We start from the raw sequence: 17,952 nt of genomic DNA, 5'->3' as shown, positions 1-17,952 counted from the left end.
TCGTGGCTTCAAAGAGTATGGCTCTTTTCATAATTATTTGAGATGTACGCTTCAGGAAAACCTGCCCGTTGAATGCTTATAGAATTAGAAGAAATAGAACATTCTGATTCATCATCTAAACGCATACTTTTGACGTCAACTAGAAACTACTAATGCAGACTATCTTTGTGATAGATTGTTTCTTAAGCATACAGTATCATCGATAAGGGATGGAATAAAGTTCGAAGTCATACGTCCTCCTCATCCACCAAAACCACGATAGACTCGGGATTCCTAAAATAAACTACCTAGATATGACGATCGCTCGGGAAATGACTTCGCATGTCAGGTAGGTATATTTGATACCAGAGGTTATTCCAATAGCGGAGGACGCTCCAAACTTACTGGGAGTGTTATTTTGAGATGGGATAGATGATGGGGTGAGCGACTTCCCGAAGCAAGGCAAGGCGCGCGCAGTATAATTCATGGGAGTCCAGCTAGATCACAGGGTGATGAGCCATTTAGCCATATTAAAATGGAGAGTGGCAGTTGGCCAGGGGGTGATAGATTTATAGTATTTAAATTGTTGAATCTTTTGTCTTTGTGTTGAGAAAACGTGAGGGTGAATTGAGAAGAGAATAAATAATCATGCTGTCTGCGGGCCAGAGTATTGATCAAACACTTTCTAAAATTTCCAGTCAGGCTCTCGATTGGCAAAGAAATTTGCTCTCTTTTTTTTCGGAGCGCTTCGAGGTCAGGATTTTGGCTGACTCAATTATTGACAAGTTGGAATTTTATTCCGGTTCTCCACCGTGAGGTGAGGTCATCGGCAATGCGGAGTTGCTGCAGGGGCGCTCGCGTACATAGCACCTAAAATGGCTGAAAATATCTTCATGACATTTTCTGGGTTTGGAGACCTTTGATTGGCTAGCATGCTGTGTCGCGTATGAAAACTTTGTCCTCCGATTGCAGGAACCTTGGTTTGACATAAGACAGGGTGAACGGATGCTGGCCAATGACAGGACAAGGAACCATCTCCCAGATATGCAACGCGCACTTCATGCACTGCACGGAGGTAATGAAAAAAACGGTTCCTTGGGGACGGGCAGATATGTTTTGGTAGGCATAACCCAGCACATTGGCGAGATTGTTGGCCACCAGGCAGAAACAAGGAACGCATTGTCCGAAGCTTCGTCTATGCTCTTCACCACTGACGTACGGACGTTTCTGTTTCCGTAACCATTCCTTCCATCGGGCATTGGAAAGACCTTGAGAACTTTAATTCGAGTACACGGGAGCGCAAATTTCCAAGGGCGTACGGAAGGACGTGCCATACCGGGTACGGGAGTCGGATCGTTCTAGTGAAGTTATAGACCGTTTGCAGAGTCGGTAAACATTAACATAGAGTCAAAGAAGGTGGCGTCCTCTGATAGCAAATGAACACATAGTAGTCGAAATGACATGGGATGGGGTTCACTTTGTCTTCTAGGACACGGAGTTTTGATGAGCGCCGCCCTCGAGCGGACCCTTAAGCTTACCAGGCAGCGAGCCCGGCTACCCGCCGTAATTCCAGAAAAGTTGAACAATGAAAAGTCAAGGATTTCGATAGGCGGATACACTTTGCTGACCGAGGCGCGTCAGATCGAAGAAGACTATTGGCGGCCGCCTTGGCGGGGGTCGCATCAGCGTACTGTTCAGACTGACTCGGAAGCATTCTAACATCTTAGATGGCTGTGGTTTTGAACGCTTAATCAAAGACTGGATAGGACAACTGAATTGGAACGACATATTAATGTTAATCTAAGCCCACAGTCAAGTGCTAGACTAATAGCCCCGAGTGATTCAGCCAGATTATACCCCAGAAAGTCTAATTAAAATATTCTATAAAAAGTCAATTCCATCATTCGTCGGTCTGCCATAAACCAATGGGAGCACACCAATCAAAACAACAAACGAAGGAACAAGTGTCCACAAGTCGGGTACAAATCACTGGAATCTCAATCCCACCAACCAGAGTGCCCCGATACGCATCAAGATCTTCGGTTTTTGTACCCGCCGATCCATTCGCGGATTTAATCCAGACGGGCGTTAACAACGTTGTCGTCGATGTACCCCTCCGAGTGTGAAATACTTAATGATATAACACACCCAGCAAATGAAATGATGACCATGATGACGAGCCAGAGGAAACCGCCGAATATGTGCATGTCGATGGAGACGGCGAAGATGGAACTATGAGAGCGGTTGAATATCAAGGTAGTTTCAGACAGGTATCCTTTACCTAACAAAGGCAGGTGCAAATGCGCGTGCAAAGCACATTCCCCAAAGCACAATCGCGTTCGTTTTACCCAAATCAGAAGGGGACGGCGCGTTTTGCTTGACGAGGACAAGACTGATTCTACGCATCAAGTGATCAGCCAAGAACGGTTTCTTGAGAGGAGATTCGCATGTACGAGTAAGCCAGACAACCAATGCGCGACATAATCATGATGGCGATTATGAGAATCCACACGGCGTACAAGGCACTGGGCAATAAATTTTTGTCTTCGTTATGTCCGAGTGAGCCTCGGCGTGCAATAACGTTTAAAAAAGGTAAAGCAAGGTACGCCGCTGGCCAGAAAAACATGCAAATGTTATATAACTTTGCGTGATTGATATGGGTGAGGAGGGTCGGCAGGCACGATATTTGAATTAATATGGACGATGTGCCCGCTACGGCGAGGGAGTAACCAATGTGCGATGCCTAGCACTGGATTAGTTACCTGATGAAGGATGACATGTGCATATATGCGCACAGAGAAGCTGAGACCACCAAGATGAATGGGTGTGTAGCAGAAAAGGACAAAAAGTGCGTCAAATGCGGTAGCGGTAAAACAGAGAGCAACACCTGAAAAGGTCAGTGCACGAATAACCGGAATACGAAGAAGCTGAGCCATTGTCATTGGAGGAGGTGCATCGTTCAGACCCGCCGCATCCAAGTGCGGCTGAAATCTGACTTGGCTGGAAACCTGAGGAGAGGTACTTTCCACAGTGGACGGGCTCTCCTGCAGCACGCTATGATTCCTTCCAGCACGTTTGCTGGGAAGTGTTTCTTCAAGATAACAAGCGACCAAGACACCAACAAGAAGTGCAAACATGCCAGTTACGAAGCAGGGAAGAAAATAGGGATAATCCCTGAAGAAAGGATAGTCAAAAACCCCAGGGAACTGCGCTGCAGGATCTGCAAGAGCACCACCAATGAGGGGACTAGTTGGTGAGGTAGCATTAGTTGGGCCAGGGAAAAACGGAAAGGGTATACCCAACAATGTTGCCCAAGGGCCAAAACAAACCGTAAATTGGAAAAGCGGTTGCTTGATTTGAGGGGTTTGTAAGTTCACCCAGGACGGCGTGAAGAACGGCGGCAATCCCTGAGCATATTCCGGCTAGAGAGACGGACTGAATTAAGCCGGGGAGCTGTGGCGACGGTGAGCGATGGGCGCTGACCTAGAGATCGAGACAAAAGGATGGCAGGAAGGGAAGCAGCAAAGCCAAGGAACACAGTGGCAACGGCGAGACCAAAAGTTCCTGCGAGGATAACGGGCCTGCGACCAATGCTGTCGGAGAGATGGGCCCACTGGTAGATGCTGCAGAGCTGGAAAAAGGCAAAGGTAGACTCCTAGGACGACGAAGAGAGTGAGTATATGCGCGCTCTGGATATAAATATGCGAACCACGAGGCCGCTGTAGAAGCCGATCTGAGACTGGTGCTCGATGAGATGGAGATGAGAGAGAAACTGGTTAATGTAGGGGAAGATCTGGGTGAAGGTGAGGGGGTCGATGAAGCGGACGGCGCAGAGGAGAGCGAGCTGGCCGGCGGGGGCGGTGGCGGTGGCGGGGGCTTGGGCGGGGAGGTTTTGGTCGAGCAATGGGGTGTGTTGGTCCATGATCAAGCGAGCGATCAGACTCTTCTCTTCCACACACCCATGTCTAATAACGAAATCCCGATCGTCGTCGCCCCCCGCCCCGTCCGTCTTTCTCCCTCCTTCTTCGCTGCCGACAGGATCGCCTTCAATGTCCCCGAGGCCCTCAGTCGCGCCTCCTCGCGGTGCGTCTCGTCCCCGTCGTCGTTCTCCCCGCTCTACTCATCGACGTCCCCCGTCCTCCAGTTCAGCCCTCCCCTCAGAGGCTCTTGAAGAGTTCCTCTCCATACTCACCCCCTCCTTCATCCACAAACCACGCTCGATCGCATTCCCCGCCCTTCTCCCAGACCGCAACATCAGTTTCCGCCAGGTCCAGCAGCTCGACACCCACGACTCCTCCCTCAACCCAGAGTCTCCAAAGAGCGACTCCAAACCCGCCCATGTCGAGACAGACGTCCGCTGGTTCTCCTCTGTTCTCCTCTGTGCGTCCCTGCTCCCCGCATCAGCTTTCCCTTGCTCACCTCGTTGTCCCCGTAGCTTCTCCTGTCTCTCGCATGCACACCCGCAACCCTTTTCAGAGGAGTCGCGATGCCCGTTCTCCCCCTCCTCTTCCTCCGTTGACTCCAGCTGCCGTTCCTCTTCCGCCCTCTCCCGCCCCCGATTCCATCGACACCTTATGATCTCGCATTCTCGAGACAATACACACACTCGCTCCCTTTTATCTATACCAACCTATTGTAACGGATCTTCTCCGAGCCCTGTTCTACACTCTCAGAGTCTCTAATCACCAGCATACCTATATACCTTGCCCAACATCCACCTTCACCTTGTTTTCTTTATCTAATCATGATTCAAAGGCTTTATGTAAAATTGTATTCTCGTGTAGCATCTCTCCAAATTCATACGCTTTATGGATTCCATGGATCTTTGCTTTGTCCCCCAACCCCTTCGGTGAGGTATACCCCAAATCCATGCTCGTTGATGTAGAAACAGTCCTCCAGACGCACCCCCACCTGCAAAGAAATTTGACATTAGCCTGTTTACGGTGTCAGATCACCATATATACCTCACCTTGCCTTCTATGTAAATTCCAGGCTCGTCCGAAAAAGTGTGTCCTGTCCGAATGATATCATTGCTGCCCCCTCTCAGATAAGGAGGTTCATGGACCTCCAGACCAATGCCTGCCAAAATTGAAGTGTTAGTCAATTTCTTTACCGTGACGGTGGAATACATACCATGGCCCAGTCTGTGAGTGAAATATTGCCTGTATCCTCCTAACTCCAGTATCGCTCGGGCGGCTGCGTCCACAGTAGATGTCACTGTTCCATCAAAAGCCACGGCCAATGCAATGCTTTGAGCTGACTGCACCATCCGCCAAATGTTGAGTTGTTCTGACGAAATGCCTGCCGAGGCAAGCGCCACCGTCTAGATAGACAGATCGTCAACATGCGCGGTCAGTAATTTCAATAACATGATCATCCTCTTTGACTCCGGCGGAACACAGTCAAGGTGGATCCACTGCTTACCCGAGTGACATCGCTATAGTACCCATGTAACGAGGCCGTACAGTCAAATAATGCAAAATCCGACTTGGACAAAGTTCGATCAGTCCCACTTCCATGAGGTAAAGCTGCGTTTTCTGCATACGTCGTCAATGTGGCGGTTCGCGTACAAAGGAGGGACAAAGATATGATATCATGAAAACGAGCAGCGACGGAGCAATGACGGAATGATATTCGACTATAATCGAAGAGAAACAATTGATAACTAACGTACGCACCTCCAAATAGTGTGAGGCATCCGCCGTCTTTCAGTCCTGCGGCGCCGAGGGCAGTCGCCATCATGCTCCGGGCTTGGGATTCCCGGATCCCAGGGTACAGATTTTTGTGTACCTCCCGAATAGCGAGCAACGTGGCCTGAGAGATTCATACAAAGAATAGTAAGTAATGCAGTATCGAGCGGAATGAACTGGCGTGAATCCCATCATTTATTTTGATCCTTGGGACCCATGCATCAAATTCGTCGAAGACAAAATCTGAGATGGACGGCGGCGTCTGACATGCGACACCTCGAAAAGGTAAGTAGAAAAGGTGTGGCCCTTTCCCCTGTATAATTGGGATAAATAGCAAAAGACAGATAAGGGTAGAATCCGGAGAGCAAGGCGGATATATCCTTGATGGAGAGAAAAAACCACAAGGAACATGGAACACCACTGCGACTGCGTGTGCGGTATTTAAGGATGAAGTGAAAAGTGACTGAATCCCTGGAGATGAAACACCAATATGTTTGGATTGAACTTGCCTCGTTTGCACACTTGAGAATCTGGAGCTCAGCTTCAGACTTGCGTTCTCGCATTTGAGTTATGTCGAGTGGTGCTGATAGAACTTCCACCGCTGGAACCGTGGAGTTTCTTTGTGGTTCTGAAGCACGGAGAAGACCGTCCACTATAAATTTCCGGATACTATTGTCGACAAAGATCGTCCGTGACTTCGAAGACCCTGCTGTAGACATAGGGAGCGCAGACAAAACAACGGCATAAGGGTTTTCTTCCTCAGCCCATTCAACATAGTGCACTGTGCCGTTGGGACTGGGGACAGGCAGCATCCTAGCTCGAGCAGATTCGAACTATAATACGTCACATTAGCATATCGTTATTTTAGGCCTACAGATTTATCAGACCCACACCTTGGGTGTCAGGACCGTCACTCGTGGTAGGATTTTCTGACCATCCATGGATTCAGAAATCTCAGGAGAAATAATCAAAAGGAGGGGTCTTTCTGAAAGATACCATTGGGAGTTTGAGAAGTTGCCATAGAAGTGTGTATTGGCACCAGGCTCCGCGATATAGGCCGATGCATTCAAAGCATACAGTGTTTCGGCAAGTGCAATTTGACGCGCAGTATACTCAGAAATGCCTATGGCAGAGATGGTTTCGCAATGAGAGGACAGGTGACTATAATCCAAAAAATCGACACCCGAGAGTAAAGAGCCAGGAATGTCGGGTGTATGAGGTGTGTTCGGTGACAAGAACCAACTAGATACGACGATAAGAGCCAAAACTGCGGGTATAAACTTCTTTGAAGATCGATTAGAGTTCGATTTAGATACCATAGCGGGTCCTAAAGAATCAGATGTTCCCCTAGCTCCCATTCGCTGAAATTTCAAACAGTAGTAGTGATCAGTTGTGTTGAGAATTGAAAGAAAGTGTGTGGAGGTTGAACAGCGCTGAGCAACTCACGGCCGAGCGGGCCGGAAAGGGTTGTGTTAATCACGTTCACCTCACAATCTTTACTCGAGACAGTTGAAAAGTACTGTGTGGCTCTTGCAGTTGTCCTCTTGACCCTGCCAACACCACTACGACATATCATGGATACGGAGACCCTTTTTGCACTAGTCGCTAGTCAATTACCTGAGAAAGATTTGTCTTTTACCCAAGACACGATCATGGACGCATTGTTAACGTCTAACGGAAACGTGGATGCCGCTGTCAGATATTTACTTGACACCAGAACTACCAAGACGAAGAAGCGTAAACACATTAATCTTGACACATGGCTGAGATCATCCTCAAGGTCGAAGCAGGTCAAATCAAAACTCGAGGGACCAGGCCCATCGTCGACCATGACAGTGTCCAGTTCGAATCATATCCAACAGTCAACCTCTTCTGCCCTGAACTCAAATTCCGAAAAAACAGTTAATTTGTTGTCTGTTCTACGTCAACCGCCTTCACTCAAGAAAGAACCTTCGCGCTTGCCACCGATGCTACTTTCGAATCCCCAGATGGTTGCCAAGTATACCCCTTGCACTATGCATCTTGGTGTTCTTCCTCCAGAACTTGCTTGTAGGCTTTTCCATACAATGATCAACGCATCAAAAAATTGGAAGAGAAACAAATGGTGGCTGTTTGATCGCGTCGTCGAAAGTCCGCATCTGACGTCCTTCTTTGCGCGAAAAACGGACGGGTTAGACGATGACGAGAACTGGCAGGAGGCTGCTCAGTACTGGTACGCCACCTCGTGTTTGAAATTTGTAACTTAAGCCCTGTTTACCCGCTTTTATATGCACTAGGTACAACGGAAGGATGACAGAGCCACCAGAGCCATTCTCTCCGGAGATGGAGGAGGCCTGTAAAATAATCGAGCACGTTGTGAATGAGGAAATGAAAAATAGGAAACGATTTACACTTGAGTGGGCAGGGAAAGATGGGGCAGATCCCCTTTGGAGAGCAAATGTTGCTGCCTCAAATTGTTATCAAGGGGGTAGAGAAAGCGTCGGTTTCCATTCTGACCAAGTTACATATCTTGGGCCGTACCCCACCATAGCTTCACTTAGTCTGGGTGAGCTCAAGTGGTTATTTCCACCAGCCTGTGTCAATTACTCAATCGACTGGATCCCTACAGGAACTAGAAGAAATTTCCGCTTGCGTGAAGTAATTCCAAATGACCAATTAAATTCCAGAAAGGCACAAACCTTCAACATTCCGCTGGCCCACAACTCAGTATGTGAAAACTTGTTTGACTTCACTTCATCAGACATTCCTTTTCTTGATTGGTTGGATTTAGCTCATAATAATGCATGCCTCTTGTCAAGAAAGGTTTAAGCATTCCATACCTCCTCAATCTGCAGTCGATTTGTTCAGGCCACAGTATTCATCAACTGGGCAGTCCTTATGTGATGCACCCATAGAACCATCTAATTGTCGCATAAATATTACGTTTCGGTTTTATCGGCCCGATTTTCGCCCCTACAGCATCCCACACTGCAAATGTGGCATACCAACCGTTCTGCGTCCAGATATGAGAAACAGAAGCAATGAAGAGAAGGAGCGCTATTGGTGGACATGCTATGCGGGAGCTCAAAATGATGGAAAAGGTTGTGATTTCTGGAAGGTCATGAACATGCAGGAAGAAGGGCGAGGTCCGTGGTTCCATGCTCCAAGGTCTTCCGGTTCATGAAAATCTCAACCTCGAGGTGAGATTTTACATAATAATGTCCAAAGAAGTTCATGCCGCCTTCCTTGGCGTATTTAATTTCAGTGTTCGATTTTGCAGGGATGGCCTCGTTTGAAGTCCAAAAACCCATCTCTCGGACCATCCAAATCCACTGGTATCTTATTGTGAAGCCCCTTCTGTCCCCACTGCAACATTTGACTCCAACCTTCGGCTTCAGCATGAATATAATGAATATATGGCCAATATGGGTTCACAAAAACTCGTTAAAGACTCAAAGCCATCTTCAATTCGGCTTATTTTAGGTAAACTGTTCCGAGCGTCCACTCCGGCCAATTATAAACAAGTGCATTTTCTAATGCTGTAGGTAATAGTCTCAACCCTAAGCGGTTGCCACACGTACAATCATATCACTGCTCTCTAGATTCATTGTTATAAAACCCATATACTTTCAATCAGTTGAGTACCAAGGTTGGCTCTACCCACGATCGCAACAATGTTGGGAGACACAAATCACAAAGCAATGCCTCTATTGGTGGAAGCAGAATTCGGTCCAGTGCAGTCGAGGGACAAGAGTGAACTGCCATACACGCCGCATACTCTTGCCACAGTTCAGTTGGGAATTTTATGCTTTCTTCGCACTCTGGATCCTATGAGTTTTACTCAAATTTTTCCTTATGTTAACGAGTTTATCAGCGATCTTCGAGTTACCGAAGATCCAGCGCGAATTGGGTTCTACAGTGGATTGCTTGTAAGTGTTTACTCGAGTAAAATCACTGACAATCCCGTTTGCTGATGGGGCCTGTGCTCGGTGAATTAGGAGAGTTCCTTCTGTTTCACTCAATTGTTGTCAATCTATCCATGGGGCTTTTTGTCTGGCGAGTTCTTGTAGTCTTACTTAATCTATACTACATTAACTGGAATTAGATCACATTGGGCGTCGGCCTGTAATTTTGGTTGGCGTTGGTGGTTTGGCAATGACAACACTGCTCTTTGGGTTGTCATCGTCGTTCCCAACTGCTCTATTGGCTCGTGCAGCAGGTAAATTTTCAATCGGCTGGCTGTTTTGCAATACTAATATGGTGCTAATTTAGCTGGTCTGTTTGCTGGGAACGTTACAACTATTCCATCCATGTTATGTGAGCTCACCAACGAAAAAAATCAAGCATTTGCTTTTTCGTTCTTTGGATTCTGGTGGCCATTAGGTGCTATTGTTGGGGATGTTGATCCTTTTCACCCTGAGTCTTGACTATCGTCCTGACTGTTTTGATAGATCACTTATCGGAGGCTTTCTTTCAAACCCAGCGAGTCGTTACACCAATTTTTTGGACTGCAGATTTCTTAGGAAGTATCCCTATTTTCTTCCATGCATCTCCGTTACGGTTTTAGCCACCATCGGATTCATCCTCAGCTGGCTATTTTTAAGAGAAGTACGTGCACATTTTCAAAACTGAATTTTGATGGTTCAACTCGCTATCAAGACTTTACCTAATTACGAAAAACGTTCATCTTTGTCACCGTCGTACGGAACAATGGACGATGAGGAATCAGCGGTACGCAAAAATTCTTCGGTGAAAGAATTACTCTCAGCGCCCATCCTCCGTGCATTATGCGCATCTGGTCTCTCCTTGAGCTTTATGTCAGCATCTTTTGACGTGTTATTCGTACTATTTTGTTTCACTCCTGTGAATGCTGGTGGTCTCTCATTCTCAGTAAATAATTTTCTCGCACTCATCGGTGATACTCTGACCAATGCAAAAAAGTCTTCGCAGATTGGCTTTGCGTTGTCCTTGTCGGGTGGGATTGCTGCCTTCCTACAAGTTTTCTTCATGCCTACAATACTCAATCGGGTCAGCCATACAACCATGTACCACTTCTGTATGAAAATCTGGCCGTATTCATTCATTACCATGCCGTTCTTGAATCTTATTGCCAGATGGGGAACCCTTGAAGGGCGTGATAACTCGAAACCTCTCGCCCTCGCAGTTCTGTGGATTTCAATTGCTGTAGTGCTAGCTATGACAAGAGTGGCATTTTTGGCATATTCGTAAGTAATTTTTCTTCATAAATTTCACATTCCAGAGATATCCCCCAAGTTTAATTAAATCATTTTGACTCGGCAGAGTAAACATGCTCCTTATCAAACGATTCACCCCCGATACATCGTCGCTCGGTACGACCATGAGTTTGGTCCAAATTTGCATTTGCTTTTCTCGAGCAATCAGTCCAGCTTTTACAAGGTTTGCCTTGTTATGTCAGATCCTTGTGAATATAGTTGACTGACTACATTATTCAGTGCTACATATGCGTTTTCTGTGCAATACCACATTTTTGGCGGTTACCTTTGGGTTATCATCATGGTATTGATAGGGCTAACTAGCTCCCGGTTCTCGGCAACGGTGGTTTTGGAGAGTTCCAAATTATATGACGTCTAATGTGTCATTCCGTTCACCGTATCTAATAATCTGCTTGTCTGCTGCTTACACGAACTAATATAATAGATTCAATGAATGTGTTGGCTGACAGTTGATTTTGGAACAATTTGTGCAAAGCTATTGAAATATTCTAAGTAATTGGGATGCGTGCCAAAACATCTGATTTAATTTACGACTAAAATTTAAAAATAGTATTGCCATCACGTTGTTATCATTTGAATGTTGATGGAGGTCACGATTTCGTCAGTCTAAATCAAGTCGCTCGCAGGTTCCGCTCTTTAATTTCCTCCACGCATAATCCGCACCGTTAGCTCGAGGCGACGAACAGAAGCCAATATAGACTCGGCTTTGAATTCTTCGCAACTCACGAGTTGTCGAAATAGACAAGATGGCGAGGCCATCTGTAGATGAAGGTGGGCGTCAACTTGCTGATCCATTTTGAACCTTCTCACATATTTCACAGAGCAGACTCCGTTGTTAAGAGACTTCGGAGACGATCGACCAGAACAAAATACAACCAACGAATCCAACTTTGGCGATCGCATACATGCCATTGCTCAAGAGCCACTTACACCCCTGACGAAGATCCTTCTCGTACTCGGACTTGTTTTGTTGCTCACAAGCTCTGTGCGTTAACAATATGCATGTTGTGTATTTTACTCACGCGCCCTCTTATCCTAGATCTTTATAGGCTTGTTTGCTGGAGCACAACATAAGCTGGGGCTGGACCATGGCGGAGGCGAGCACAAGACAGTTACAGTGACTTTGACGTCAACTTCTGTATCCACATCGACATCCATCAGCACCACAACCGAACCTGTACCACCGGAGCCGACTAAGGAACCGTCTGAAGTAGTCTCCTTCACTCATGGCGTTAAACCTCATTGACTGTGTTTGTAGAAACGATGTCTTGAACCTCACTGTATCATTCTATCTGCCTCGATTTTATCTTCCATTGATACGTCCCAAGATCCGTGCGAGAATTTTTACGACTTTGCCAGTAAATATCAATGCCACTTTGCTCGCTGGTTATCACCACAATTGACCTTGGGTTCTAGATGGTGGATGGCTAAAGTCTCACCCTTTACCCCCTGACAAACCCAGCTTTGGGAAATTTGAAGCCCTTGCCCAAGAGAACAAACAAATAATCCGGACAATCTTGGAGTCTTCCACGTCTGTTTCGCCACTGGATGACCAAATTCTCACCAAGTTGCGCGATTTTTATTCGTCCTGCATGGATGAAGATAAATTGGATGAAATTGGTACTGCACCTTTGCGCCACTTAGTTGATACTCTTAGAAAACTATATCGTGGCAACGACACCGACATTACGGCTGCTGATGCAGGTGCTATCAACGTCAAAGGCCTAACTGCGGCTCTTGCTTTCATTCATTCAAGAGGTATATTTGTCGCTCCCACTGTTGTCAAAGACTGACATTTTGCAGGCATCGAAGGGTTGTTTTCATTTGATATTGAGGGCGACGTTGGGGTTGATCCAAATCATATGGTGCTTTGGTTCAATCAACCCGGACTGGGACTTCCTTCCAAGGTTCGTAGGTGTACTGTTCTAAATATGCAGAACAGTACTTAGAAATGAACAGGAATATTACGAAGAACAAGCAATACTCGAGGTCTACAACATTGTTCTGGAGCGACTCCTCATTACACTTACTGAGGAGGAAGAAGAATCGGCCGACTCACATTCACAAAGTTCTGTCCTGACTACGAACGAAGAACACAATGTCTGGCCTCCATGGCCTTGGCCCCCATGGGGAGGGGACGACGATTCCGACAAAAAACCCGTGAACCGCACGTTGGAGGCCCAAAAACTCGCTAAAAAAGTTGTAAAATTCGAGAGTAAAATAGCGCAAGCAAGTCTTGATTTGTATGTACTTTTTTTTACCATATTAACGTTATATTCATGTGATGATGGTTAGGGATATCATACAGCAAGACCCGGTCGCAACCTACAATCCTGTTCCTCTTGCTAACCTCACAGACACAATTACTCAGATCCATTTTCCAACATATTTCTCAGCCTTTACTCCAAGGTCATATCCTGATACAGTCATTCTTACTTACCCCGATTTTGCCGCTTCTCTTTCTAACATCTTGAATGAAACATCTGCGGATGTTGTTGAAGCCTATCTTATCACACGAGTTGCGCTTTCACTTTCTCCATACCTCGGTAGGAGTACAGAGGCTTGGCAAGCACATCGTACACTTTTGGAGGCATTAACCGGCATCAAGAAAGGAGCTGTGGGTGATCGGTCTGAGCAATGTATTGGACAGGTGGAGAACAGCCTCGGATTTGCTTCTGGTCGTTTCTTCGTCAACGAAACCTTCGGCGGGGATTCCAGAGACAAAGGCACAAAGGTTATTACTGGTTAGTACTCATACCAAATTTCTCAGGATTTCATAAATTAATGCCTTTCTTGCAGACATTGTTGAAAGCTTCAAGACATCTCTGAAAGACATTGATTGGATGGACGCGCAATCTGCTAAAGCCGCTGCCGAGAAGGTATGTAACACACCACTATGATCTTTAGCTTGCGGTACCGCCTAAATTTAAGGTTATACTAACGGCAACGTTATGACAGGCGGACGCGATCCGTGTAAAGGTTGGATTTCCCATTTCGCCCGATACTCGCAATCCTCGCTCGATTATTAGCTATTACCGCGACGTTAAAGCGAACAAACTTGATTTCTTTGGAAATGTTCTGAGTGCAGGGTTGGCCTCTTTTGTCGACACTTTTCGGTTGACCCTGACTCTTATCCTGTTTGTAGCGCGAGTAGCACCTTCAAAACATGGTCACAACTTGGAAAATCTCGTGATTTGAATACTTGGGAAATGTACCCGTCAACGGTCAACGCGTACTTCAATCCACCTTCAAACGAGGTTTGAGTTCATCCATTAATCTCAATCCATGACATTGATAATATTTGTCAGATTGTTTTTCCAGCTGGAATTCTTCGCCCACCCTTCTTTTCCGTGGAATGGTAAGCGTTCGTTCTTTGATGAATCGTTAGTTTAGGCACTCTAATCTATTTCGGAACAGGCCCAATTATCTTTCCTACGGCGCTTTCGGACAAGTAGCTGCACATGAATTGACTGTGAGTTACGATTATTTCTCGTTGGTCATCATTGAAATAAATGCTTTTAGCATGCATTTGACTCTGCTGGTCGACTCTACAACCAAGAAGGAAAATTAAAACAATGGTGGACCAATGCGACTTCTGAGGGATTCAAGGTTAAGCAAGACTGCATTGTAGAACAATATTCTGGTAGGCAGTATCGCTTAAAAGGAGGACTCTGCCAGTATAGTAATGTGCCTTTGCCAGGATATGCTATCGATGACGGAAAGGGCGGCAAAGTTCATGTCAATGTAAGTTGCAACAACATCTGTGTTTCTGTCGCGGTTAATGATACTATGAACTTGCTGCAGGGAAATCTGTTAGTTTGTTCAGGTCTTACATGTCAACCCGTTTCTTCATTTCCCACTATAATTTCAGGACGTCAGGGGAGAATATCGGAGACACTGGCCTTATTCAAGCATATCGCGCATGGAAAGCCCAATTTCATACCTCTGAGAAAGCTGGCACCGAATACTTGCTTCCTGGCCTGAATTACACAAGGTAGGGGATGAGGTTGTTTAGTCAGATTCGAAAGCGAACTCATTTCCAATATGCACTTCCAGGGAGCAATTGTTCTTCATCTCATTTGCGAGAATATGGGCGAGGGCCAGTAGCACCGCTGCAGCCGTAAGCTTTCTATGTTATTTGCGAATATTGTACTACGTGTTCATTGGTTGCCATATGTTCTTCCAGGTACAACGTATTCGTACTGATCCACATTCGCCAACTCGGTTCCGGGTAGACGGAACTGTTAGCAATATTCCTGCATTTGCCCAGATATTTAAATGCTCTAGAAAAGCTAAAGTGAGTTGCTTTCAAGACCGTCTGGCGAGGTGTAAGATTATAACGTTTCAACAGCTGAATCCGCCCAACGAGGATCGTTGTATATTCTGGTCTTGATATTTCGAATAATATATGTACATATCATGTATGAGATTTTCTTGTCACTATTTATAACACGCCTTTGGTGCTTGGGACATCATTACCACCTGTTTTTTCTATGGCTTGTCTGATTGCAAGTGCAAGAGCTTTGAAGGCCGACTCAGCCCTGGAAGGGAATGATCAGATCAAGGATTATACTTTTGCACAGAATCGTACCGGTGGTGGTCATTTTCGCCGCGGAGGACATCTACATGTAGAGTTACCCCTGAGGCCATGGCAAATGAGTAGAAAATGTGAGGGATCATCTCCGTGGAAAGATCTCCTATTTTCTCGCGTCGGAGACCGAGTTCAGTTACACAGTAAGGACGCGAACAGATGTCGATTACTGCACGCGAGAGAGCCTAATTGCGATGAACATCCCGGCGTAGCATGTAAGAGATAAACTGACCTCGTCCAATGGGGCGAATCCGGTGCCGTAGCGTTTGATTCCACGCACTTCCCCCAAAGCCTCCTTGAAAGCCGTACCCAGGGCAATGGCGCTATCCTGTATGGTAACATCTCAGACTGGAGAGCGTCACGAAAAAGCAACTATCATATCTGCTGTGTGGTGGTCATCGATCCAAAGGTCGCCTTTGCATTTCATGGTCAAGGACATGCCTCCGTGCTTTGCGAGCGCGGTGTACATCTAGTAACGGATGGGTTAGATTGTGCAGATATAGTAAGTTAATGTGTAACATTACATGATCCAAAAAACCGATGCCAGTGGAGACATCGATGGTTTGCTTCACATTGGAGCCCGGAGCACAGTCAAGATCGATGGAGACCTCGATTGAAGTTTCCTGGGTCTTTCTTGAGATTGAGGCTTGTCTGGACATAGAGGTTGGGAATAAAATTGATCGGGGACAACAGACGGCAACAACACGTCGGCTCGATTTGGACATTGAAACTTTCTTGACTCAATGCGTTTCCCTCGACCGCTTGCTCTCCGCTGTAGGCCACCCGCTCCCCAACGTACCAGGTCCCTATTCAATTTCTTAAGGGCAAAGAAGCCACCGTCCACAGAGCCAGTTCCAGTTCTCTCCGAAGACAATCTATTTCATCCATTTTCAAAGTCGCCGTTCCCTGCTGTGCGTGCGCGTGGCGAAGCTATCAAGCAGCTAGCGCCGTGTCCTGTATGCGCATCGTCCCATGGTCATATCCATGCCCACACTAAGGCGCAGCCCAAAGCCGTGAAACACGAGTGCCCGGACTGTGGCTGGCCAACCCATTGCTCAGAAGAGCATTGGGCAGAGGACGAGGAACACCGTAAATATTGCTCTCGCTTGCGTGAGGCCAATGAAGATGAGCACGACCTCAGAAGCGGACGACGGATGCGAGAATTTGAGATGCCTGGTGGGTTCTTCAACAACAAGTTGTAGTAATGTGCTCATTAAGATTCACAGGTCCTCAGGGTTATGAAGAAACAGTATCACTCGCCAACTGGGATGTCTTCTGGTACACTCGAAACTTCCCTTCCATGGATACTGAGCGTTCCCGGAGACATGCCAGTAAACTTCTGACCTACCCCATCACGATCGGGGGAGCTCTACACCAGCATAGCGGTTTGACCCTAAGCAATCAAAGGGTAACACCGGAAGGCAGTAGGTCATTGGCAGGTGCGATTTGTTTCAAACATTTATATGATGTTTTCAACCTATTAATCATCCTTTAACCTAGCACTACGAAGCACCCTACATGTACCCCCAGGTGCCCCCGAAACTGACGAAGCCGCGGTCGGGAAACCCCAAGTCCGGATTTTTATACTCGGTGCGCGGGCGGAATCCTCCCTTCCGCCTCACGTTTGGGAACAGCTTTGCATGCTCTTCCCCTCTACTCATTTTCACTTGTTCTTTATCGGCCCCCAAGTGTCGCTCCCTAAGCCACCCAAAGCTACAGTTGCGCCTACCATGGCAAAAAAAGCAGAATCGGCAAAGCTCGCTGAGGCCCCAGATCAGTCTGAAATGAGAGAGGAAAAGGTCACATACCTTCCGAATGTATACCAACCCCCCACACCTCAACCGATTGAACGTCTAAAACGCACTCGGTCTTCGCTTGAGCGATATGGCGTCCCATCTTACACTGTCCCGTACACGCCCCAACTTACAATCACTGGCATGCAAGCCAATTATGCTGACGTGCATGCTCAGTTCCAGCATACTCTGGATCCCTACAGCGATCTTTTTTTCTTTTTTTCTCCTGGATTTGGATTCCCCTCTCCCGACTCGTTCTCGGAGAATGGTGAACCACTGCTACAGATCGCATCACCTACGGAATGGGGCCCCGTGCTCCCTATGCTCCTGGCCAGCAAGTGTCCCATCTTCGTTACCGGATTCTCCCCTACTGATGTTGAGCGAGATGTTCGCTCACTCTCCACGGCCCCTGAAGTTGCGGGTGAATTTGAATGGGTCATCACTCCAGGCCCGAATAGCTTTGGGAGTGAAAAATGGGAAGTAGCCGACTTCGACCCTAGAGTCATGGTGAAAACAAATTGGGGTATATGGGCCATCCGAGGAAAGAGCAGAGATGTTCAAGAACAAAGAAGTATATTCTCTTCGATCCTTCCTCGTCTTGCGTAATTATAAATGAGGCACCTCGTACCTATGCATGCTGATTCAATATATTAAACACTTGCTGC

General features: G+C 46.7%; 7 protein-coding genes across 7 annotated transcripts; 5 read left to right on the top strand and 2 right to left on the bottom strand.

Moving 5' to 3' along the window:
• Positions 1-2,612: 2,612 nt before the first annotated feature.
• JR316_0003633 (Major facilitator-type transporter psiT2) lies at positions 2,613-3,901 on the bottom strand (the record flags this gene model as incomplete). Its single annotated transcript, XM_047889404.1, has 4 exons — positions 2,613-3,225; positions 3,278-3,401; positions 3,463-3,634; positions 3,689-3,901. 4 exons carry the CDS (start codon positions 3,899-3,901, stop codon positions 2,613-2,615), a joined length of 1,122 nt encoding a protein of 373 aa, XP_047751778.1.
• Positions 3,902-3,940: 39 nt separating this feature from the next.
• On the top strand, positions 3,941-4,557 carry JR316_0003632 (uncharacterized protein; the record flags this gene model as incomplete). The annotated part of the gene is made up of 3 exons (XM_047889403.1): positions 3,941-4,062; positions 4,124-4,359; positions 4,415-4,557. The coding sequence occupies 3 exons, from the start codon at positions 3,941-3,943 to the stop codon at positions 4,555-4,557; spliced, it is 501 nt and encodes a 166-aa protein (XP_047751777.1).
• A 228-nt stretch (positions 4,558-4,785) lies between these two features.
• Positions 4,786-6,988, bottom strand: JR316_0003631 (putative peptidase C18A7.01; the record flags this gene model as incomplete). The annotated part of the gene is made up of 8 exons (XM_047889402.1): positions 4,786-4,890; positions 4,949-5,058; positions 5,113-5,302; positions 5,404-5,516; positions 5,658-5,793; positions 5,937-5,982; positions 6,192-6,502; positions 6,563-6,988. 8 exons carry the CDS (start codon positions 6,986-6,988, stop codon positions 4,786-4,788), a joined length of 1,437 nt encoding a protein of 478 aa, XP_047751776.1.
• A 255-nt stretch (positions 6,989-7,243) lies between these two features.
• On the top strand, positions 7,244-8,446 carry JR316_0003630 (uncharacterized protein; the record flags this gene model as incomplete). Its single annotated transcript, XM_047889401.1, has 4 exons — positions 7,244-7,881; positions 7,946-8,214; positions 8,336-8,375; positions 8,440-8,446. 4 exons carry the CDS (start codon positions 7,244-7,246, stop codon positions 8,444-8,446), a joined length of 954 nt encoding a protein of 317 aa, XP_047751775.1.
• Positions 8,447-10,736: 2,290 nt separating this feature from the next.
• On the top strand, positions 10,737-11,261 carry JR316_0003629 (Major facilitator-type transporter psiT2; the record flags this gene model as incomplete). Its single annotated transcript, XM_047889400.1, has 3 exons — positions 10,737-10,873; positions 10,950-11,066; positions 11,123-11,261. The coding sequence occupies 3 exons, from the start codon at positions 10,737-10,739 to the stop codon at positions 11,259-11,261; spliced, it is 393 nt and encodes a 130-aa protein (XP_047751774.1).
• Positions 11,262-11,649: 388 nt separating this feature from the next.
• On the top strand, positions 11,650-15,296 carry JR316_0003628 (Endothelin-converting enzyme-like protein; the record flags this gene model as incomplete). The annotated part of the gene is made up of 20 exons (XM_047889399.1): positions 11,650-11,674; positions 11,725-11,888; positions 11,943-12,113; positions 12,162-12,261; positions 12,320-12,661; positions 12,707-12,810; positions 12,863-13,146; positions 13,199-13,647; positions 13,703-13,782; positions 13,862-13,992; positions 14,049-14,160; positions 14,212-14,261; positions 14,321-14,375; positions 14,426-14,546; positions 14,604-14,647; positions 14,708-14,715; positions 14,775-14,897; positions 14,960-15,023; positions 15,090-15,200; positions 15,255-15,296. The coding sequence occupies 20 exons, from the start codon at positions 11,650-11,652 to the stop codon at positions 15,294-15,296; spliced, it is 2,580 nt and encodes an 859-aa protein (XP_047751773.1).
• A 941-nt stretch (positions 15,297-16,237) lies between these two features.
• Positions 16,238-17,893, top strand: JR316_0003627 (Protein MSS51, mitochondrial; the record flags this gene model as incomplete). Its single annotated transcript, XM_047889398.1, has 3 exons — positions 16,238-16,670; positions 16,721-16,933; positions 16,995-17,893. The coding sequence occupies 3 exons, from the start codon at positions 16,238-16,240 to the stop codon at positions 17,891-17,893; spliced, it is 1,545 nt and encodes a 514-aa protein (XP_047751772.1).
• Between the last annotated feature and the right edge of the window lie 59 nt (positions 17,894-17,952).

The sequence above is a fragment of the Psilocybe cubensis genome, chromosome 3 (genome assembly GCF_017499595.1).
Source record: "Psilocybe cubensis strain MGC-MH-2018 chromosome 3, whole genome shotgun sequence".
Taxonomy (NCBI): Eukaryota; Fungi; Basidiomycota; class Agaricomycetes; order Agaricales; family Agrocybaceae; genus Psilocybe; species Psilocybe cubensis.
The sequence above is the reverse complement of the archived record's forward strand: the minus strand, read 5'-3'. Positions and strand labels throughout refer to the sequence as shown.